We start from the raw sequence: 24,550 nt of genomic DNA, 5'->3' as shown, positions 1-24,550 counted from the left end.
AGCCGGCCCCGCCCCCTCTGGCGCAGCTCCTTTTGCGGCCTTACCCCAATTCCCCATCCCCAGGCCTCCACTCCCCCTCTTCCTTCGTGGGGGTCTGCCCCTCCAACACCGACGCCCCCACTCTCCCACAGTCTCCCCATCAAATCCCTTCACCCATCCCCATCCAGCACCCAACCAAAGAAACATTCCCTAAACGTGATAAACACCATATACACAGTAAACATCCTCCCACAACATACCCTCAATTTGAGTCCAACTTTTCAGTCCGTATAAAGCTCCATGCCTCATCAGGCGTTTTGAAATAGTGGTGCCGATCCTGGAACGTGACACACAATCGCACTGGCTGCAGAAAAACCGAACTTCACCCCCTTCTGATGGAGCACCGCCTTAGCCCGATTGAAACCAGCTCTCTTCTTAGCCACCTCTGCACTCCAGTCCTGGTAGATTCGGATCTCCTAGTTCTCCAACCTGCTGCTCCGCTCTTTCTTGGCCCATCTCAGGACACACTCTCTGTCCATAAAGCGGTGAAACCTCACCACTACAGCCCTTGGCGGCTCGTTGGCCTTGGGTCTCCTTGCTAGGACCCGGTGAGCCCCATCTAGCTCCAGGGGCCTCAGGAAGGCTCCCGCGCCCATCAGCGAATTGAGCATCGTGCTCACATATGCCTCGGCATCGGGCCCCTCCACTCCTTCAGGGAGAACCAGAATCCGAAGATTCTTCCTCATCGACCTATTCTCCAGGTCCTCAAATCTTTCCGCCCACCTCTTGTGAAGCGCTTCGTGCACCTCCACCTTCAGGCCCAAGATCTCGTCCTCGTTCTCCGAGGCTTTTTGCCGCACCTCCCGGATTGCCGCCCCTTGGGCCTTCTGGGTCTCCACTAGCTTCTCGATCGCCGCCTTCATTGGCGCCAGCATTTCGGATTTCAGCTCCTCAAAGCAGCGTTTAAGAAACCCCTGCTGCTCCTGCGACCACGCTGCTTGGTCTCCACCCGCCACCATCTTGTTTTTCTCCCTCTCACTTTTCGCTGCTCCAAGTTCACTTTTTTCACCGCTCCACTCCTGGTCCAATCCATATAATGTCGGGGGGACCTTGCTGTCACCTTCCCACACTGGAAGCTGTCGAACAATTGTGCAACCTACCTAGGCATAGCCTCAACCGGAAGTCGATGGACTGCATTTTAAGCGAAGATCCATTTAGTTATTAAAAAACCCTCACTTTTATTTTATTTTTTTCTGCTGCATACAACTCACCATCATTAACTGTGAATGCATGACTCAGTTAAATGAAATGAAAATCGCTTATTGTCACGAGTAGGCTTCAATGAAGTTACTGTGAAAAGGCCCTAGTCGCCACATTCCGGCGCCTGTTCGGGGAGGCTGGTACGGGATTGTCCTTATTATGCTTAAAGTACAACTTGCATAACCGCTGAGCTCTCTGTGTACACTGACCGAAGCCAGAAAATGAAATGCCAGCAAAAGCAGTTTGAAGTAATTGATTGATTTGTGGCAGGTATTGATTGATGATTAGTATTTTTAATGGAATTATAAGAGAATGTGGAAAATTGAGCAACATGACCAGCAGGCTGGGTTGGAGTTGTTGATGTATTATTGGTGGGAAAATTAACCAGTCTACATGAGAGAATTAGAACAAAGTTTACAACCACCTTACAATGAGGTTATAGTTTCCCCACACACACTACTGATGCACACCCAAAGCAAGACTTCTAATTAAATAATTTCACACACAAATGTAAAGTTACTTCCAACAGCATGTAATTAACTTTCACCAAAGGTGAGAAGCTAACAATGACATTATTTTTAATTTAAAGGAAAAAAATACGTGCATTTCATACACAATGATGCTCATAATGGCTATGTATACATTGTATACATTTTAATTAGTACAGCAAAATTTTATTCCACCTTCACATACTTTACAAAATACACAATAAGAGATATCAAAACATTATGTTCTTGCAAGAACTGGCTGGTGAGTACACACAAAACATCACAGCTATCAAAAATATTTAATACAAATAATAAGTTGTAGGATCCGCAGTGTCTAGTGACGTGGGATGCAGCAGTGTCCAGAATTTAATTCTGGAGCTAGCCAATAACAAATGTCATTGAGCAGACGTTCAAGTAAATCCTGGTTTTAATAATTTAAATGTAGAACCCCAAAAGATAATGGATCTGGGAGTTTGGTAGTTGAAAAATCTATTCTGCTGGATCTGATATTGAAAAAATAAATTGTGTCAATGGGAAAATCCACAGAAAGAGGAAGAATAATTCAAAATAAAACTAAGGTAGTCAACATTTTAAATCTCTGAACACAACGGTGATAAGAAATCCATCACTTGTTTAAAATTTAGCTTCAGGATTCACAATATATATATATATATATATATATTATGTGTGTGTATATATATATATATATATATATATATATATATATATATATATATATATATATATTATATGTGTGTGTATATATAATATATATATATATATAATATATATATATTTAAATATCCCTTTCTTGGCCAACCAAGGTTAAATTTTAAAGTTTTCATGAATTAAAACATTGCTTAAGCATTTCAGCATCCAGAACATTGTGTAGCTGGAATTGAAGTAATCTCTTCACTAGCTTAATTTTGTTGCTTTCATCAATTTGAAAGGCGAACATTCTCAAACTGAAATATGTAAATTATAAACAATACTCAGCATCAAGAATATTTCACACAAGCCCAATCCAATGTCACATCAGTTAACTGGCCTAGATTAACATTATGGGGAGAGGACAGGACTATTATAAAGCAATAAAATCAAATCTGTACAAAAATGTATTGTCACAGTAGAAATGTACCATATGAAATAAAAGTTGACATTCTGAGAATGTATTTCCCTCAGTATTGTGAATCAGTGATTATAATTAATTTATAAAATCCGACCTATTTGGGTAATAGAAGAAGCACGGATTCCAAAAACGTCAGTTCATTTGAAGAGGCTCACAAGGCATTATTTGTGAGGATCTTGAGGTTTCTTTCACTGCATGCCAAACCACTGCTCTTGATCTGCCCACTGTGCAGTCTCACTGTCACTTCCCTCCAGGTCCCCTTCTTCTCCACTACCTTCCATGTCATCCACATCCTCCTCTTGTGCTGCCTCAGTCTGATTTTCTTCCTTCTCCATCTTCTGCATTCCCTCCAAAGACTTCTGATCATTGGGATCCATGCTGTAAATGGAAAAGTAACTAACCAATTACTTTTAAAATTACTGCTTCCTGGGTAAAATAAAAAAAGAGTATGCTTCAATATTACTGGCATGGCCATAAGGTGCAGATCTCAGTACAGAGGTTTGGAGGGAGAGAGAAAACCAAGATATTCTAATTAAAGTTGAAAGCTTCAAAATGTAAATGATAATATTCAAAAACAACAAATTCAACATTATTTTAAATAATGCATCCTGTTAGTACTTTGCAAACTATTTCAGTACACATTAAAAGGAAATGCACTGGGTAATAAACCAGTTGCAAAATTTGTAGTTCTAGTATCTGAAGACAAATAACAGTCTGCAACCTCCTTAAAAATGTGGGCATGGTGACCCTCAAATGAAACATTAATCCAGGAATGAAGGTAGTAAAATTCATTTTCTGTCCCAAAAAGAAAACCATCAACCCCCAGTCTCCACACTTTTGATTATTTATTTCTCTCTACCCTTCTCCACAAGATGGCAACTTAGGCTGAGGTATGGTTCTATGGGTGGCAATAACTCTCTGGTAGCATGTATACATTCAAATTAGAGACCAAAAAAATGAATGGGCTAATCAGCGGTGGAAAGCAGCCAAGCCTGATACTTCCATCATCACATCCAAACAAGCTTATTGCAGCAGGGAGCACTATGATAATGGCCTACCCCAGTTTTAGGCTCTTGGACTAAATGTGGCACTCTTGCAACTATGTTAGTTGATACCAACTAAGTAAACACAAACCAGAAAATAAGCCTGAACATTCCTGATACTTATGGTTCAGCACACAGGGTATTTAGAAAACTCGAAAAGTGTCGATTTCCTGAATAACAAGAAGATAACAAAATTGAAAAGAGACAGATTCCCGAATACAAATATAAAAAGGAAACTGCCCTTGTGGTACACCCCAGTGGTCTGTGTCTCTCAGTGGTTAAGGAATAGGTTTTGTCAGTGACCTCTCTCATTTGGAGTTCCTTGGTCATCACCATACTATTAGAACATAAGAAATTATTTCTGGAGTAAGTCATTTGGCCTTTCAAGCCTCTTCCACAATTTAAAATGATCATGACTGCTCTGTGGCACTTTCCAGCACTAGCCCCATATTCCTCGGTTCCTTTAATCCCCAAAAATCTATCAATCAATCTCTGCCTCGAATGTGCTGAACAATTCATGCATCCAAAACTTTCTGGAGTAGAGAATTCCAAAGATTCTTCGGGCAATGCATATTCACTGTGAATTGTGAACTAATTCTTGAAATGTTTGACATTGCTTACCACCTGCAATTTTGTTTTTCTTTTTTTAAATTTAGAGTGTCCAATTCATTTTTTCCAATTAAGGGCAATTTAGCGTGGCCAATCCACCTAGCCTGCACATCTTTGGGTTATGGGGGCGAAACCCAGAACATAGGAATCTTATGTTCCTATTTTCACCGCAGAACTGTAGGGCTGAGCACAGTCCCAGGGCAGTTAAAAAAATAGACACCTTCCAGAATGTCATGAACATCTAGCTCTTAACAAGAATCAAATCACCGAGTTATCAATAGCATTACTGACTTGTTCACTAGGAAATCTTAATTACCCAATATGAGCACTCTCCACTCCACTTTTATAAACTATGTCTGATTGCAATAATTTCTTTCTAAACACAGCATCATTATCTTGCATAATATTAAGGTATTTTGAATGAGTCTCAGAGGATGGGAAACCAGAGGCTTCCATAATTTGTCAAGATGCACCTGGGCAATCTTCAGACAAGTGCAGCATTCCTCCAAACATCTCAAAACTGCTTAATTGCTGCTCAATGACTAAAAACTGTCAAAATCCTCTCAACACCGCAATTGAGCACAAGCGTATATTAGAAAGGATTTTAATTCATTTGATTGTGATATTTATACATGTTTCAAAATCTAGTCAGCTCATTTGTCCTCACCTGCAAATTTTTATTTTTTTTTCAGAATTTTTTTTTTCCCAATTAAGGGGCAATTTAGCATGGCCAATTCACCTACCCTGCACATCTTTGGGTTGTGGGGGTGAGACCCACGCACACATGGGAAGAATGTGCAAACTACACACGGACAGTGACCCGGGGCCGGCACTGAGCCTGGGTCCATGGTGCCGTGAGGCAGCAGTGCTAACCACTGCATGGCGTGCCCCCCCCCCCACCTGCAATTTTGTTTTTCTTTTTTTAAATTTAGAGTGTCCAATTCATTTTTTCCAATTAAGGGCAATTTAGCGTGGCCAATCCACCTAGCCTGCACATCTTTGGGTTATGGGGGCGAAACCCAGACAAACACGGGGAGAATGTGCAAACTCCACCCAGAGCTGGAATCAAACCTGGGACCTCGGCGCCGTGAGGCAGCAGGGCTAACCCACTCAACCACCGTGCTGCCCCTGCAATTTCTAAATACCAATTAGACGATGTTTAGAAAGAAAACAAGTACAGTTTAATCGTCGGAAATAACAAACATATTTGCTTTGCGTACCTTAATGCAATGCTGTACTGATCCATTGCTTCCTGATAATCACTTACAGCTACAAGAAAATCTCCTAGCATTCGATGTAGAACACAAACACTCTGATTAGCCAGTGCATTTCTCAGAAGAGCTATACCTTCTTCATACTTCTGTTCTCGACCTATCATAAATGAATGAGATTTTAGAAACCATGACAGTAGTCTTCAAACATTTACAGCACAGAATATAAAGTTATTTTCGTTATGGTTGGATTTTAATACTATCCCTTCAATCTCTCTGGCATTGGGCAGGTTTTCAAGCACTAGATGGTATACATAGACATAGAACATACAGTGCAGAAGGAGGCCATTCGGCCCATCGAGTCTGCAACGATCCACTTAAGCCTTCACTTCCACCCTATCCCCATAACCCAATAAACCCTCCTAACCTTTTTGGTCACTATGGGCAATTTGTCATGGCCAATCCACCTAACCTGTACGTCTTTGGACTGTGGGAAGAAACCGGAGCACCTGGAGGAAACCCACGCAGATACGGGGGGAACGTGCAGACTCCACACAGACAGTGACCCACCAGGGAATTGAACCTGGGACCCTGGCGCTGTGAAGCCACAGTGCTATCCACTTGTGCTACCGTGCTCATTTGTGACTCTAGTTTTCCTTTCCCATCGATGGAGAAGCATTTTCCCTTTGTTCGAGCTTCTTCCAGATGGAGAATTTGAAATTGAGAATCAACTATTTGTGAATTCAGTCTTTTTACCATGAATTAATACCTCAATATTTTTTTTCTCAAAATGCAGAGCATTAAACCTCCTAATTAACTTTTAATATACACTAAATTTTAGCCTATAAAACTTGAATACTCAACTTAATGGTTATTACCAGAATTGGGCAATTAATAATGCTATGCATAGAAATATTTTTATGTTTATTTCAAGAATTTAAGCATATAAAGACTAAAATTAGATTCTGATCTGGCAAGTATTAAATTCTTACTTATTGAATAGTTTTTACATCTTTATCGGTCATACATCTTTATCTGTCATACAACTTCTCACAAAACTTGGGAATATATGAGGGGCATGGACAGAGTGGGTAGAGAACAGCTGTTCCCCTTAGTTGAAGGGTCAGTTACAAGGGGATACAAGTTCAAGGTGAGGGGCAGGAGAATCAAGAGGGAATTTGAGGAAAAACTTTTTTACCCAGAGGGTGGTGATAGTCTGCAATGCACTGCCTGGGAGGGTGGTAGAGGCGGGTTGCCTCACATCTTTTAAAAAGTACCTGGATGAGCACTTGGCACGTCTTAATATTCAAGGTTATAGGCCAAGTGCTGGCAAATGGTATTAGAATTGGCAGATCAGGTGCCTTTCATGCGGCAGTGCAGACTCGATGGGCCGAAGGGCCTTTTCTGCACTATTTTTCTGTGATTCTGTGAATATAGCTTAATGATGTTTAGTAAAATGTGATATAAACACGGAGTTTGGAAATTTATTCTTTAGCATTTGCAAACCTAATTTCCAAAATGCCTTGTAACTTTCTTTTCATTAAATGGTTCAGCCAAACTTTACAGGATTAAAGTGGCCACAGAGTAGTTTTTTAAAAAATGGAAACAAATTCTGGCCACTCGCATCAAGCAAAATGCACACACTGTTTCCTTTGTAATTTCCCCAAAATCTCTGGAGAAAGAAAAATCCACAAAGTTTAAAACACAGGGCACAGCACCATATGGGTTTGACAAAATTCATTTAAATTAAATTCTTCACACCCTTCCATTTTTGACAATGTGTTATAAACAAGCTGCGGAAATTTTTGAACAGCAGGCAGAATGTCCAGTTTTTTCATAAAGTACATAAAAATCCATGTTACATTCTAAATGAAAAGAACTAAAATTATGTTAGATCTCATTGTTTGCAAGGACTTTCAAGCTTTCCACTATAATTCTTCATGATTAATGGCTTTCTTCGGGCAGCACGGTGGCACAGTGATTAGCACTGCTGCCTCACGGCGCCGAGGACCCGAGGTCAATCCTGGCCCCAGGTCACTGTCCATGTGGCGTGTGCACATTTTCCCAGTGAACATGTGCAAGGTAGGTGAATTGGACACACTGCATTGCTCCTTAATTGGAAAAAAGAATTGGGTACTCAAATTTATTTTTGAAAAATTGGCTTTCTTCCACCCACAAAAGATGATGTGAATGCAGCCACTGAATTTGGTGAGGTCAGATGAAAACATCTGCTCCACTATTTTTGATGGCTAAATGAGCCAATTCTGAGAAGGCAAAGTCTGTCACAAATGCCATGATGAAGTGGTCCCTTGCCAGTGATGTGGGATGATATCTGCTGATGTCTTGCTTGCAGGGCTGGCATCAGTTTTAGAGCTTCCAAAACCACACATCATTCTGTATGAACTACAGTCCACAGCTGGTGCTGCCAGCTGCAGCTGTCACCAGCTAGAGCTTTCCCACTTGTCACGATTGATGTTGAGGGCTTTTACATTTCTTTTGACAGTATCCTCGAGTCAGATTCCTTATTGTAATGGAACCATGTGAAACTTGCTTCAATTACACCACTGTACATGTATCATATGGTGCAGTGTAACCATTGACAGGAGAATGTAAATGTATCCTCCACATGGTGTCCTTGAAGTTCTTGTAAAATCAATTAGACGTCATTGATTTAATGTGAAAGTCCACTTCTAATGCAATTGTCTCACTGTACAGACCCTTTGAAAAGTTACCTCTTGGTGTAACCAGGTTTTTAATGGTAGAATAAGTCATAAATATTGCTGAACAGCCTCACTGGCTGAGAAACTATTTTGTGGAATGTATACCCCCGAATGAAGAAATGTAATATCCCACAGATTTTTGATTTTGTTGTTGTACATCTCCAACCCGGGTTTCACGGAGGAGGATATAATGGGGCTGCTCAGGAGATTCAGGGCTTTTCCAGGTTATAAGCCTGGAAGTGTTTTTTGGTGTCTTTGCCGGGGGTGGGAGCCGGCTTGGGGAGGGTTGCCGTTTGGGGTTGCGACTACCCACTTGAGGAACTTGGGGGTTCAGGTTGCTCGAGACTGCGCCTGGCTTTGTAAACTGAATTTCACGAGCCTGGTGGGTAGGGTCAAGGCGGATTTGTTGAGACGGGTTAGCCGTCTCCCATCATTGGCAGGTAGGGTACAGGCGAAAAAGATGAATATCTTGCCACCGTTTTTATTTTTATTTCAATGCCTACTGGTCTTTTTACCAAAAGCGTTCTTAATGGGGCGGAATGGTTGATTTTGTCATTTTCCTTGGCAGGTAAGGTAGCAAGGATTCGGAGGCCAGTGCTTCAGGGAGGGCAACAATCAGGGGCTCTGGTCCTTCCAAACATGTTGTAATATGTTGGATGGCGAGCGCTAAGAAGATATGGGGTTAGAGTAGGGAGCCGGAGGCGATGTGAGTGAGGATGGAGGCAGGCTCTTGTAGGGGTTCGGGGTTGTGGGCGCTGGTAACAGCACCACTCCCGTTTGTTGCAAGGAATCCAATCTTGGTGGCCACATTGAAGATATGGAGGCAATTTCGGCAGCACCTTAGGTTAGGGACGGGGTTGAAGCTGATGCCGATACCAGAGAATCATGGGTTTGAGCCGGCAAGGCAGGAGCTGCAGATGGAAGCGGGAGCAGATGTTTTAACCTTCGCCTTGCTGACTGCTTACAGGCGGAATTATTACCTGTTGTGGTGGAAGTCAGCCTTCCCACCCTGTGCCTAAGTATGGCTGAGGGACTTGGGAGTTCCAGTACTTGGAGACGGTTAAGTTCATTTTGAGGGAGGTAAGTGAGGGGTGCCACAACAGGTGGGGTCTGTTTATATTACACTTTAAAGAGCAGGTTACCGTGAGCTACGGGGGTGGGGGGGTTGTTTTGAATTACTGGGGTGTTGGAGGATCGAGTTGAGGGGGGGTTAAAAAATGAATGACTTGTTCATATTCAAGATTTTCACTGTAATCGAAGGCACAAGCTGAAGTCCATTGATGGAGTACAACATATTGGTAAATGTATTTTCCCCTCTCCCTTAATTTCAATCACAATTAAAGCTTTATTTGAAATTGTATTAATTCTTCAAACAGTCTGTAACATGCCCAGAAGATTAAGTTTAATTATACCTTTGTTTATCATGATCAATTCTTCTGATACAAATGAGAGAAATATATATATATATATAGCTTACTCAAAAGTTCTGCCTTTTTCACCACTGCTTTCAGGTAATCAGATTTCTGTGCCAGAGCTTTATCCAACAGTGTCCTTGCTTTCTCTTGCGTCATTGGGTCTTCCAAGCATACAGTGGCAAAAAGGGTCAAGGTTTGGGCATTTGGACCCAGTGTTTTGAAGACATTATTCGCCATCACCATTGCTTCTCGTATGCTGTTTGAAGCCAAATAGCATTCAACTAGACCTGCAGCAATAAATTAAGATAGTGGTTTAACTGAGACTTGGGAAAATTTGTTAAAATTTAAAACATCAGATAACTAAGGAATTGTTAAACAAATACTGTGCTTGCCATCATGGTAATGTTTTGAACTTACAAGTTATGTACTTAAAACTGGTACAAAGGCTCCATGATGAGGCATCTAAAAACAAACTTGTGCAGTTGTCACTGGACCAGAGAAGGTTAAAAGAAGGGGATGATCTTCTGGGTGTTTGAAATTATGAATGGTATTTACTTTCTCAAATCCTCTCCGTGAAGCCAGATACAAGTCACTTCAACTTTGGACTAGTACTCGAGGCATAGAGGGAAAAGTAGAATTTCCACCACACAGGTTATTAAGAATATGCAATGCATATAACTATTGAAGTCACGGTTTTAATTTTTATTCATTTGAAGGATGCGGGCGTTACTGGTATTGCCTTAGAGAAGGTGGTAGTGAGTCGCTGTCTTGAACTGTTGCAGTCTGTTATCATAGATGCTTGACAGAACTGGATGGTTTGTTCGGTAATTTCAGAAGGCAATTAAGGGTCAACACACTGCTGTGGGAGTGTAGACACATATGGGCCAAACTGGGCACAGATGGCAGGTTTCCTTCCTTGAAGAAATTAGTGTGCCAGATGGGCTTTTAGACAATGCAAAAGTTACATGGTCAACATTACTGATGCCATCTTTTTAATTCCAGATTTAAAGTAACAGAATTCCCTATGTGGTAGATTTTAAACTCATACCTCCAGATCATTAGTCCAGGTGTCTGGATTATTAGTCCAGCCACATAACCACTCTGCTAACAACTTGTATGTTGTTTTTTCATTTGTGTTTATGAAAAGAACTTTATTACATACAGGTCAATCTTGCATGAACACTAGAAGCTGAGGCCAAGCAACATCTTCAGGTAGGGGAGGATTAGAAGATTGGGTATAATGGTGCTAAGCCACCAGTGATCACTTCCTTTTATCATTCATCACTTTCACTCCTATCCCATTATAATCAGTGGTCACATCGCTTTAAGCATTGAAAGCAGTAAGGAAAGGGGTCAGGGTGAGGAAGGGTGCGAGTGTAAATGGTGCATTGGCGAGAGGGAAAAAGCAGGTGGGAAATCATGAACACCATGTATTGAGAATAAAGAAAATGTTTGTAGAAGTAATATTTTAAAATAAATTTTAAATATTCTTTTGAGATGAGAATAAACTGAAACTGAACAGGATCAAGCTCACCAGTCAGCAGATGTTGGGAGGTGGGGGAGAGAGAGCGCGAGAGAGAGAGAGAGAGAGAGAGAGAGAGAGAGAGAGAGAGCCCACACTGTGCGGAAGATTATTGCATTGGTGTTGGGATAGTGTCAATGGCTGAAATGATGCACCAACATGCAAGATTGGGACCAATGGAAGGAAAAACTGGCTGACTGTCCTGGAAGAAATGGATGTAGAGAGGAGGATACAGATTGTCACCCTGAACAGTTACATTGCAGTAAAATAATGCAGAGGCTTTGGCAAGAGCTGAGCAAGTCCAAGACCAACTTCTAGTTGCAGAGGCAAAGCAGGAGGCAAAATATCCGACTAAGAAGAATGGAGTGGAGTGGGGGAGGAAGAAGAGAAAATGTAACAGGAAAGAGTAATACTATTTAAATAAAATCCCGTTCAAAAGTTTAAAATTCAGTTTAGTGAACTTGTATTAGGGAAGAAAACATTTCCTCCCTCTGCGAACAAGGCAGACTGACCATTTTGCTCTGTTGCTACCCAAAGGCCAGAGCCTGAAATTGCTTGCAGACTCAGAGCAACCAAAATATTTCAGGATCACTGGCATATTCATTAGAAAATTTCATTTTAAAATGCCACAGACATCATAACAAATGGATTGTTGCATACAAATGTTGGCATTGAGGTAGATGATCAATCATGATCTAACTGAATGGCAGGCAGGCTTGACAGGCCGAATGGCCAACCCTTGCTCCTATGTTCCTAACAGGTATTTATGGACAAATTTAAAATGGGAACTCCCTATTAAGGAATACAAAGACTACTTTTCATTCAAAGGTGCACATATATTGTTACAATATATAGAGATTGGGCAAGTTGTGGCATTTTTTCTTGATCTGCCTAGAGCCACTGAAGCTCTTTCTCGATGTCAAATAATAGAGCAGCAAGCTATAGATCAAATACAGAATTCAAAGCTATTCTGCTTTGCCACTATTTACACGTGAATTTTATATAACTTAACTACACCCTTAATAGATGTTAATAAGAAACTTGCCTTCATAGCAATCCATTCTGCAGGGAGCAAGGCGCATTGCTTCTCTGAAATGAATGATAGCTTCTTGGATTCTGCCCAGGGCTCGCAAAGCAGCACCCTTTAATAACAAAGCTTGTACACTGTTGCTATTCAACTGAATTGCTTTTGCTCCAAGGTACAGTGCACGTGAATATCGTTTGCTGTACAAACACTGATACCTATGGACAGAAAGGCAAAGAAATAACAGATAACATTCCTTTTTTAAAAAAGTAATTTTTATTAAAAGGTTTTCATAAAATATCAATAACAAAATGAGAAAGAAAAAGAACCCAACAGGGTTAAGTACAAAACACAATCTAAAAAAGCAACCCCCAAACCCCTCCCCCACTGTACATATATAATAAATTAACATTAACACCCCGACTTAACACAACAGGTGTATACACCCACTCAGACCCTCCAGTGTAAATAACAAACAAAAATAAAGTAACCCCCCCCCCCCCCCCCCCCGCCCCGAGCTGCTGCTGCCATTGACCAATGTCTATCGTTCTGCCAGAAAGTCTAGGAACGGTTACCACCGCCTAAAGAACCCTTGTACCGACCCTCTCAAGGCGAATTTCACCCTCTCCAATTTAATGAACCCTGCCATATCGCTGATCCAGGATTCCACGCTTGGGGGCCTCGCATCTTCCCACTGAAGGAGAATCCTTCGACGGGCTACCAGGGACGCAAAGGCCAGAATTCCGGCCTCTTTCGCCTCCTGCACTCCCGGCTCCTCTGACACCCCAAATATTGCGAGCCCCCAGTCCGGTCTGACCCTGGATCCTACCACCCTCGACACTGTCCTCGCTATGCCCTTCCAAAATTCCTCCAGCGCTGGGCATGCCCAGAATATATGGGTGTGATTTGCTGGGCTCCCTGAGCACCTAACACACCTGTCCTCATCCGCAAAGAACCGGCTCATCCTTGTCCCGGTCATGTGTGCCCTGTGCAGCACCTTAAACTGTATGAAGCTGCGCCTCGCGCACGAATAGGAAGAATTCACCCTCCCTCGGGCATCTGCCCACGTCCCCTCTTCGATCTCCTCTCCCAACTCCTCCTCCCACTTACCTTTCAACTCCACCACCGAGGCCTCCTCCTCCTCCTGCATCACCTGGTAAGTTTCCGAGATCTTCCCCACTCCCACCCACCCCCCCCGGGAGCACCCTGTCCTGTACCTTGTGTGGCAGTAGCCGTGGGAATTCCACCACCTGCCGTCTGGCAAACGCCCTTACCTGCAAGTACCTGAAGGTGTTCCCCGGGGGGAGCCCGTACTTCTCCTACAGCTCACCCAAGCTCGCGAACTTCCCGTCCACGAACAGGTCCCCCAACTTTCGTATCCCTGCCCTGTGCCACCCCGAAAACCCTCCACCTGTTCTTCCTGGGGCGAACCGGTGGTTCCCCTGTAATGGGGTCCACGCCGAGGCCCCGACTTCCCCACTATGCCGCCTCCACTGCCCCCAAATTTTGAGGGCCGCCACCACCACCGGGCTCGTGGTATACCTCCTTGGAGGGAGCGGCAGCGGCGCCGTTGCCAGCGCCCCCAGATTCGTACCCACACAGGACGCCGTCTCCAGCCTCTTCCATGCAGCCCCCTCCATCACCCACTTGTGCACCATCATCGCATTGGCGGCCCAGTAGTACCCACAGAGGTTGGGCAGTGCCAGCCCCCCCCTATCTCTACCCCACTCCAGGAACACCCTTTTCACCCTCTGAGTCCCTCGCGCCCACACAAACCCCATTATACTCCTGTTAACCCGCCTGAAAAAAGCCTTCGGGATAAACACGGGGAGGCACTGGAACAGGAACAAAAACCTTGGGAGCACCGTCATTTTGATTGACTGCACCCTACCCGCCAAGGACAGCGGCAACGCGTCCCACCTCTTGAACTCCTCCTCCATTTGCTCCACCAGCCTTGTAAAGTTAAGCCTATGCAGGGCCCCCCAGCTCCTGGCCACCTGGACCCCCAAATATCTGAAGCTCCTCTCCGCCGTTTTTAGTGGGTGCTCGCCAATCCCCCTCTCCTGGTCCCCTAGCTGAACTATGAACAGCTCGCTCTTCCCCATATTGAGCTTGTACCCCGAAAAGTACCCGAATTCCCTAAGGATCCTCATTACCTCTGCCATTCCTCCCACCGGGTACGCCACATACAGCAGCAGGTCATCCGCATAAAGCGACACCCTATGCTCCTCCCCACCCCGCACCAACCCCCTCCAGTTCCTCGACTCTCTCAGTGCCAACAGATAACATTTCTAATAGACTAAAACATATTCAATTGTGAGTGGCACTACTTTTTGCTTAAATATTTACTGAAAAAAAATGCACTGCATGAGCTGCACGGTACTTTCTGTCAGTTTGGTTAAGTCACATCAACTGCACAAGTGCAATTGCATTGAATGCCACTCGCTGAAAAGTAAATCTCTTCTATATCCTCTCCAGAACAATTATGTTCTTCCTGTCATGTGGTGACCAGAACTGTATGCACAACTCTAGCTGTGGCTTAAGCGGTATGTAATACTGTAAGGGCCCTTCCTGTTGATTCCCTTATTTCCCCTTTCTTTATTTTTGCCATTATCATTTCGATCCATGGATCTTTAATGAACATATATCTTTAAGTCGAGCAGAGGAAGTGGGGTACTCAAAGTTAGAACATAGTACACTGTGCTAGCCTTTGGACAGCAGAACTTAAGAGATCAGTGGGATTCTGTTCGATTGACTGGCTGTTGGCCAATGAATAGGCCAAAAGGCCGTATTCTGCCACTGCAGTAACAGGCGGTGATTAGATCCTACCCAAGTGGATGATTTTTCAGAGAACTATGGAAAGCACATTTGGATCCTGGATACTCAGAGAAGCTTCTCTCTCTCTCTCTCTTGTTTTCTCCATTAAAACTGCATAGTTGCTGTATTTCTGAAACTGCAGAGACCTGAATGAGTCTACAGTGAAAATCACTACAGGCTGAAACCAGAAACCGCGAACTGAAAACCTAGATTGGAGGAAGGCATGCTAGAAGATAACCATCTGATACAAAGACTCTTATCCTTTTTACTTTTACATCCCTCTTTTCCCCCTCTGTGTTCATTTGTCTGTCTTGTGTGCATGTCTAGAGTGTGGAACAAGTTATAGAGGGGGTGGGGTTAGGAATTAGATAATAGTTAACCTGTTGTATTTACGGCATATTGAATTATAGTTATCGTTATTAATAAAATTAATTGTATGTAATTTTACAAACCTGGTGGCTGTAGTTATTGGGTGTTTTCTAAGAATTACTTATTAATTTCAATTGTGTTGAGACTCCGGGTCAAGTGGGGCTGGAATTGACTGCGCACTAGTCAGGGGGTCGTTAATTAATTAATAATTATTTGGCTTATCCCTCGCACACTTTTTAAACAATGGCACAACAATCACAGACCTGGTGACTCATCTGTACCCAATGAGTATTGAAAAAACTATCCTCAGAGTATCTGCTATTTCCTTCTTCGTTTCCTTTAACAGCCTGGAATACAATTCATCTGGCCTTGGTTATTTATCCACCTTCAAGGAAGTCATTCCCTCCAGTACTTCCTCGCTCGTTATACTTATTGCAGCTGATAGTTCATAATCCTCCTCATTTAACTAGAATGTCTGCATCATTCCTCTCTTTAAAGGCACAAGTTACCCTGCACACTTCCTTAATTATCCTCTTGCTCTGAACATGCTGATAAAATATCTTCCTTGATTTTACTTGCCAATATTCTTTCATATCCTCTCTCTGATTTCCTGATTTAATTTTTCACTTCACCCCTGTATTTTATATTCTCCTCCAGGCTTTCTAATGTTTTTTTATTATGGCTGTCATTAAGCTTTCTTTTTTCTGCTTTATGTTACCTGTATGCTTCTAAATAACCAAGGGGCTCTAGATTTGGCAGCACCACCTTTTTTCTTTGTGGGGGCATGTCTACACTGTGCCTGCAGAATCTCACTTTTGAATGCGTCCCGTTGGTGTGTCACTGATTTCCCTTCAAGTAGCTGTAATCAGTCTGTTTTTGCCAGATCACCTCCCAGCTTCGTAAAATTTGTCTTTCCCCAATTTAGAATTTTTACTCGTTATCCTTTTCCACTATGCCAAATCTAACTATATTATGGTCACTATATCCAAAATGGACACCCACTGCTATTTCAACCACTCCCCAGCTTCATTTCCCAAAACTAAATCTAGAATTGTGTTCCCTCTCATTGGGCTTGTTACGTGCAGACTAAAAAAATTCCCTTGCATGCAGTTTAAGAATTTTGTACCCACAGTTTGTACTCCAGTTGATATTAGGGCAGTAAATAAAACCGGCGGATGAGCCGAGTACATCCACAAGAGGGGCTGGAGGCAAGGTTACCTGGGTACCTTGCATGTAATGCTTCCCTTGCCCTTTTTCTGATAGTACTGTCATATGTAAAAAAACTAAAATCCTAAAAATAAAATGTGAAACCAATAAAATATTTAAACAGTCAGGGAGGTGGGGGTGAGATAGGGGATGGGGGTTTAATTTATATATGGGCGGCACGGTAGCACAGTGGTTAGCATTGTTGCTTAACAGCACCAGGGACTCGGGTTTGATTCCCGGCTTGGTCATTGCCTGTAAAAAGTCTGCGCGTTCTCCCAGTGTCTGTGTGGGCATCATCCGGGCGCTCCGGTTTCCTCCCACAAGTCCTGAAAGATGTGCTGTTAGGTGAATTGGACATTCTGAATTCTCCCTCAGTGTACCCGAGTGAACAGGCGACCGAGTGGCGACTAGGGGATTTTCACAGTAACTTCATTACAGTGCTAATGTAGGCCTACTTGTAACACTAATAAAGATTAGTATTATATTGGTGTGAGAAAGGGGTTATTCGGTTTTTTGTACACTTTGTAAAAATCGTTAAAATCTCAATAAATTATTTCAAAAAAGGATATTCGGGTAGTTGAAGTCCCCAACTATTACTACCCTCTTGTTTTGCATGAGTAGCAACCTCCTCCAGATAATCGCTAGCAGAACTAAAGCCATGGTCTGCAGGACCAACAATGTTTTTATACTCCACCATGACCACCATCTCAGGTTGAACTGGACTGTTTAAAGGCTCAGAGTTCTATTCAATCACGAATTTCTGACCTCAGGGCGGCACGGTGGCACAGTGGTTAGCACCGCTGCCTCACGGCACTGAGGACCCAGTTCGATCCCGGCCCCGGATCACGGTCTGTGTAAAGTTTGCACATTCTCCCTGTGTCTGCGTGGGTCTCACCCCCACAACCCAAAGTTGCGCAGGATAGATGGATTGGCCACGCTAAATTGTCCCTTAATTGGAAAAAAAAGAATTGGGTACTCTAAAATTATATATTTTTTAAAATTAATTTCGGACCTCCTTCCTGCCTAAATCACAAAGACTGACTACTCCACAACTTTGTCAGTCTCGGTCCTTACCATCAAATTCTCATATGCCTTGACCACTTCCAGCCTGAACTTTTCCAATTTTTAAAACATTCATTCACAGGATGTGGGCATAACTTATTGAGCCAGCATTTATTTTCCATCCCTAGTTGCCTTTGAGAAGGTGGTGGTGAGCTGCCCTCTTAAACCGCTGCAATCCTAGAGGTGTAGGCGCACGCCCACAGTTCTGTTAGGGGGGGGGGAATTTCAGGATTTTGACAGTGAAGAAATGGCGATATATTTCCAGGTCAGTAACTTGAAAGAGAGCTTACAGGTGGTGGTGTTGCCAGGTATCTGCTGTCCTTGTCCTTCCAGATGGTGGGCCGTGGGTTTGGAAGGAGCTGCCTTAAGAACTTTGGTGAATTTCTGCAGTGCATCTTGTAGATGGTACACACTGATGCCACTGCATCAGTGGTGGAGGGATTGAATGTTTGTGGAAAGGGTAGAAATCAAGCTGGCTCCTTGACGTTGAGCTTCTTGTGTGTTGTTGGAGCTGCACCCATCCAGGCAAGTGGAGAATATTCCATCACATTCCTGACTTGTGCCTTGTAGATGGTGGGTAGGCTTTAGGTAGTCAGGAGGAGGTAAGTTACTCGCTTCAGGAATCTTATCCTCTTTGTAGCCACAGTATTTATATGACTATTCCAGTTTAGTTTTCTGGTCGATGGTAACCCTCGGGATGTCGATAATGGGGGATTCAGTGTTGGTAATGCCATTGAATGTCAAGATTTCCTACCTGTCCTTACATTGTACATGCACTGCAGTAACCTGCCAAGGCTCCTTCGACAGCATCTTATAAATCCGCAATCTCTACCACCTCATAGGAGAAGGGCAGCAGATACATTGAAAAACCATCACCTGCAAGTTCCCCTGGTAGCATAGTGGTTAGCTCTGTTGCTTCACAGATCCAGGGACCCGGGTTCGATCCCCGGTTTGGGTCACTGTTTGTGTGGAGTCAGCACGTTCTCCCCATGTCTGCGTGGGTTTCCTCTGGGTGCTCCGGTTTCCTCCCACAAGTCACGAAAGACGTGCTTGTTAGGCGAATTGGACATTCTGAATGCTCCTTCAATGTACCCAAACAGGCGGCGAAATGTGGCGACTAGGGGATTTTCCACAGTAGCTTCATTGCCGTGTTGATGAGAGCCTACTTGTGACACTAATTAATATTATTATCCTGACTTGGAATTATATTATTGTTCCCTCACTGTCACTGGAACTCTCTTCCTAACAGTACTGTGGCTGTACCTACACTGGATGGACTGCAGAGGCTCAACAAGGCAGTTCACCACCACTTTCTTAATATCTCAAGTTTTGGCAAAACCATTTGCTGTATGGAGCAACACACCATATTTGGGATATTCTTGGTCTGCATCACAATTCCAAGTTCCTGATTTGGGTCAAGCAGTTAGTGTTGGGGAAGGGAGACGACATGGCAGACAAAAGCAGATATTTGTAAATACCTTATTTGGGAGTGGGGTGGAGGTAACGGAACAACTTTTTGCACAGCTCTTGGTACCTGGGCCAAGATCAGCAGAGACCATACCTATGAAAATCTCATAAATTATGCAGAGTTTGGGTCCCTATTTGTCATCTATGAAGAAACCTGCAAATACAGAACTAATAGAAACCAGTGTAGAAAAGTTGGCAGTCACAGTTACCCGGATAGAAATCATCCATTGTACTATTAATCATATTTCCAGAAAAAAAACTTAATACCTACCCCGAAACAACCCATGGTTCTGCATGCTGATCAGAGATGTTGAATAAACGTCCACCTAAATTTTCAACATCCTCTAGACGACCCTCACCTGCCAAAAGGTATCCATATACATCCATTCCTGAAGAGAGGGTAAGTTTAAAAGCATAATTCCATCAAATAGCTCACTATAATGCCATATTTAATTCTAGATTTGTTATGTTGTACTCAAACTTGTAAACATCCAATATTTTTCTGTTTAAATATTATTCATGCTTAAGAAATGTACTCTGTTGAATAAGTCAATTTAACTCTCATCATGGCTTTTAACTGGACTATTAATTCAAAGGCCCAGGCTATTGCTCTGGGGCCACAGGTTTGAATCCCACCACAACTGCTAGTGAAATTTAAATACAATTAATAAATTCTGGAAAGTAGTCACTTTTATGATGATTGATCATCATAAAAGGCCATTTGGTTCACCAATATCCTTTTGGCAGGAAATCTGCTGTCCATTTTTGATCTGACCTATATGTGACTCCAGATCCACAGTAATGCGGTTGGACTCTTAACAGCCCTCCGAAATAGCCTAGCAATCTACTCAGTTCAAGGACAATTAGGATGGGCAACAAATGTTGGCCGTAGCAGCAATGCCCACAGCCCATGAAAGAATAAATTTTTTAAGTAGCCCAAATCTTCAGGTGTCTCTTGTAAAACTGGAACTATAATTTAGCAAGCAGATAAACAGGCACCACCTCAAACAACTATAAATTGCAAACGTGTTGACACTTATTTGTATGTTACTTACCCTTAATTATATATGGATCCAGCATTTGAGCCTGCTCAAACTTCAAGATGGCATTTTTGTTGTCACCCACTCTAAAATACAAGTCTGCCAGGCTTCCCATTAAATCCACATTATCCCGCAATAATGACTTTTTCTCCAGAGAGCTGTGGACATAAAATAATTGTACTAGTGCATTATCAACTGTAGTTCAATGATTGGAAGGCTACCACTTCAATATCTCCTTTCTTCTACAATCAGATGGGAAATGTTAAAATCTTAAAAATTATAAAGCAAAAACAAACACTTTCCACTGAAATTACATTATATAATCCATGAAGCTCTTCAAAAATCTTGAACAATATGGTTAAAAACAATAAAACACAATTAGGTTTTATAGCAGAATGTGGCTTGTGGATTACAACTGTACTTGTGCTTAGGTCGGTCCAATTAAATGGAATAAAACAGGACGGCTTTTCTCCACATCTTTGCATTTACAAAATAAACTTTTGTTTTTATTGCCCCCTTCAGGATCTAATTTCAATTACTTTATTGTAAACAGGAAATATAAACTGAAGGACTAAGAAGCTTTAAAGAATAAATCAATTTTAGCTGAGGAGGTACACATATCTTTTGAGATAATCTCAGTGTATGAACACATCCATATCAATATTCACGGCTGATGAGGGTGCCAATTAGCTCTCACACATAAGAACGGCTGTTCCCGTAACAGCCTCCCCGAACAGGCGCCGGAATGTGGCGACTAGGGGCTTTTCACAGTAACTTCATTTGAAGCCTACTTGTGACAATAAGCGATTTTCATTTCATTTCATTTTTTGATAAGCAGTTTGCTGATTTTTAGTTTACGAGCTCACACATGGGGCGCGATTTTCCCAAAGGGAGACAAAGTCCCGACGCCGGAGTGAAGACCGGAGTGTTTCACTCCAGCGTCGGAGCCCGCTCCCAGCCCCCTATTCTCCCGCCCCCGGGGGGCTAGGAGCTGGGTTGTGTATTTAACGCGTGCTGGACCTTGTTGCGCGGCGCCGTGTAAATGATGCAGCCGGCGTCGCGTAAATGAAGTCACCCGCACATGGGCGGGTTGAAGATGGCGGGTGGATCACACACACACACACACACACACACACACACACACACACCCCCCCCCAGCGTTCCCGCACAGTTCCCGCCAGCAGCGACCAGGTGTGGACAGCGACGGTGGGAACCTGTTGTGTCGGAGCGGCCGCTCGGCCCATTCGGGTCGGAGAATAGCGGGGGTACCGGAGAATCGCCGTTGAGTGTCTCGGGCGATTCTCCGGCTGGCACGGCGCAGAACTCGACGGGGCCGTTCTAGCCAGTTGGGAGAATGGCCGGACGGCGTCGCACGATATAATGGCGCGGCCGGCGATTCTCCCAACCGGCGCGGCCTCAGGAATCGCACCCATAGTTTCCAGAAGCTGTGCAGCATAAACATAGACAATATTTGTATTTTTAAAGTAGGTACAATTTTACAGAACATCAATGTCTCCTTTGAGACGAAACATGCTTAAAACACAAAGACTGGAATTGTCATTCTCTCCTCCTGCACAGTATACATTTTCTTACCAGATGGTATTGATTGCTCTGGTGTTGTCACCAGTGTGAACAAATGCATATGCCTTGATCCAAACAGACAGCCAGTCTAGATTTGGAATACTCTGAATCACATTCATTGTCAGAGATGCTACCTCTGCACCCTTCACTGAAAGAGACAGGAGACCTGGAGAAAAGAACAGGCAGGATATGAATAGATAACTTGTGATTTGAAAGATCATGCTCCACACCTAGCTCTGCCCCAGCCATGCTGTTCCAGTATTAGGTACAGCACTGACATCTAGCAGACAACATGACCACAAAAAACATCTCAAATTTAGCCAATTACCATCACCCCTCACCGATTACTCTTGATCATTAACAAAGTGATGAAAGGGGTTGTCGACATGCTATTGAGTAGAACTTACTCAGTAATAACCTACTCACAAATGCTCAGTTGGTATCTCATTATAGCCTTGGTCCAATGATAGACACAAGAGCTAAATTCTAGAGGGACGGTGAGAGCAACTGCCCTTGATATCAAAGCAGCATTTGACAGTGTGGCATCAAGGAGCCCTGGCAAAATTTATGTCAATGGGAATCAGAGTATGAACTCTCCACTGACTGCAGTCATACATGAAGGCCAATCATCTCAGCCCACGACATCCTTGTGGGAGTTTCTCCGTGTAGTCGTAGGCCCAAGCACCTTCAGTTGCTCGAACAGTGATCTTCCCTCCAACTTAAAGGTCAGAAGTGGGGTTGTTAGGGCAGCATGGTGGCGCAGTGGGTTAGCCCTGCTGCCTCACGGCACCGAGGTCTCAGGTTCGATCCCGGCTCTGGGTCACTGTCCGTGTGGAGTTTGCACATTCTCCCCGTGTTTGCGTGGGTTTTGCCCCCACAACCCAAAGATGTGCAAGGTAAGTGGATTGAACACATTAAATTGCCCCTTAATTGGAAAAAAATTAATTGGGTACTCTAAATTTAAGAAAAAAAGAAAAAAAAAGAAGTGGGGTTGTTTGCAGTGTCCAGTACCATTTGTAACTCCTCAGATACTGAAACATTCCGTGTTTGTCTGCAGCAAGACTTGGACAACCGGAGCTTGAACTGATAAGTGACAAGTAACAAGGAATACTCTCCATTTTCCTGGATGAATGCAGCTCAACATCATCCAGGACAAAACAGCTGCTTGATCGATGCCATACATCACCTTAAACTTTCACTCCCTCCATCACCAGCACACATCAGCAAAATAATACACCATATAAAAGATACACTGCAACACTCACCAAGCATGCTTCAGCAGCACCTGCCAAACCAGTGGTCTTTACCACTGAAAAGGCATGGGAACACCACCACCTGCAAGTTCCTCTCCAAGCCATACACCATCCTGACTTGGAACTATATTAATGTTGCTTCATGGTCACTGGGTCAACGACCTGAAACTCACTTCCTAACACGGCCTGCAGTGGTTCAAGAAGATGTCTGACCACCAATTCTCAAGGGCAATTTGGGACAGGCAACAAATGTGATGCTCACATCCCACGAACAAATGAAAAACACTAAAAACTGAAGAGGAAACCATGGGCGGGATTCTCCGAGCCAAAATCGCGATTGGCGCGGGGCCGGAGAATGGGCGTCAAACCCGAGATCGGGTCCGACGCAGCTCGCCGCCAATCGGGCGTGTGCAGTTGACGCGGCGCTGGTCGGGGGCCATTGAAAGAGGCCCCCGCAGTGATTCTCAGAGTGTAGCGGGCCGAGTTCCCGCCAGCGTGGTTCTCTCATGATTCCACCCAGCGGCAACTCGGCATGGCAGCTGGCTTGCTGGGTGGGCGGGAGGATAATTCACGGCGGGTTGGGGGGGGCCCTCCAGGACGGCCAGGCTACCAATCGGGGGCCACCGATCCGCAGGTGCGTGCAATCTGGGGGTGGTCATGTCTCGCGGGACAGCCGACGCAGGCCACCGCCATGCGCATGCGGGGACCCCCGACCGGATGTGCAGGGCCCCGTATCGGCAGCTGGAGCTGCGAGAAGCACTCTGGGGCCCTGCTAGCCCCCTGCATATCAGGAAATCACCCTGGACTTTCTCCAGCTAAGTCCAGAGTGATTCGCGGGCGTTTTTTCGCAGGCATGGGGACATAGCCCCATTATTGGAGAATCCTGCCCCAGGTCTTCTATGGCCATGTAGACTAAGAATTTAATATCCCTGTTCATTCCAGATTGCATCCCTTAAAAACGTCAGCAAGATTTGACCCAGCTGTCAATTATTTCCAAGAGAATAAACCAATGCCATAACATTTACAGTGCCCAAAAACACTACCATTCTTATAGAAGAAATTGAAGAGCTAATGCAGCTGCGCATGAAAAATCAACATTAGTCAGATAATTATTTAACTAAGTTTACTTGCAGTAAAAAGATCTGCATCACAATCAGGAGTCAATTGAAAACTTCTAATTTCAACAATATGGATTGCCATGGCAACAGCCTATGAAGCTAGTTTGAATCTCACCTCTGATCACTACAGTGCATGCACACTACCCTTTGAATCATTTCACCTCTATCACACTGGCTTCTATCTTAATCTATGCCAATGTTTTTCAAACAGTGGGTCGCAGACGGTTGTCGGGAGGG

General features: G+C 43.6%; 1 protein-coding gene across 2 annotated transcripts in view; it reads right to left on the bottom strand.

Annotated features, from left to right (window-relative positions):
• Positions 1-1,755: 1,755 nt before the first annotated feature.
• The window catches only part of anapc7 (anaphase promoting complex subunit 7), an 82,297-nt gene continuing 59,502 nt past the window's right edge, over positions 1,756-24,550 (bottom strand). For both annotated transcript variants that reach the window (XM_072495072.1, XM_072495077.1), the window contains 7 exons: positions 21,955-22,108; positions 20,377-20,519; positions 19,593-19,710; positions 12,422-12,618; positions 9,917-10,141; positions 5,729-5,879; positions 1,756-3,234 (listed from right to left, as the gene is read on the bottom strand). In XM_072495072.1, coding sequence (XP_072351173.1) covers positions 3,045-3,234; positions 5,729-5,879; positions 9,917-10,141; positions 12,422-12,618; positions 19,593-19,710; positions 20,377-20,519; positions 21,955-22,108 — 1,178 coding nt within the window. In that variant the 3' untranslated portion in view covers positions 1,756-3,044. The remainder of the gene's footprint in view (positions 3,235-5,728; positions 5,880-9,916; positions 10,142-12,421; positions 12,619-19,592; positions 19,711-20,376; positions 20,520-21,954; positions 22,109-24,550) is intronic.

This window comes from Scyliorhinus torazame, chromosome 1 (assembly GCF_047496885.1).
Source record: "Scyliorhinus torazame isolate Kashiwa2021f chromosome 1, sScyTor2.1, whole genome shotgun sequence".
NCBI lineage: Eukaryota > Metazoa > Chordata > Chondrichthyes > Carcharhiniformes > Scyliorhinidae > Scyliorhinus > Scyliorhinus torazame.
The sequence above is the reverse complement of the archived record's forward strand: the minus strand, read 5'-3'. Positions and strand labels throughout refer to the sequence as shown.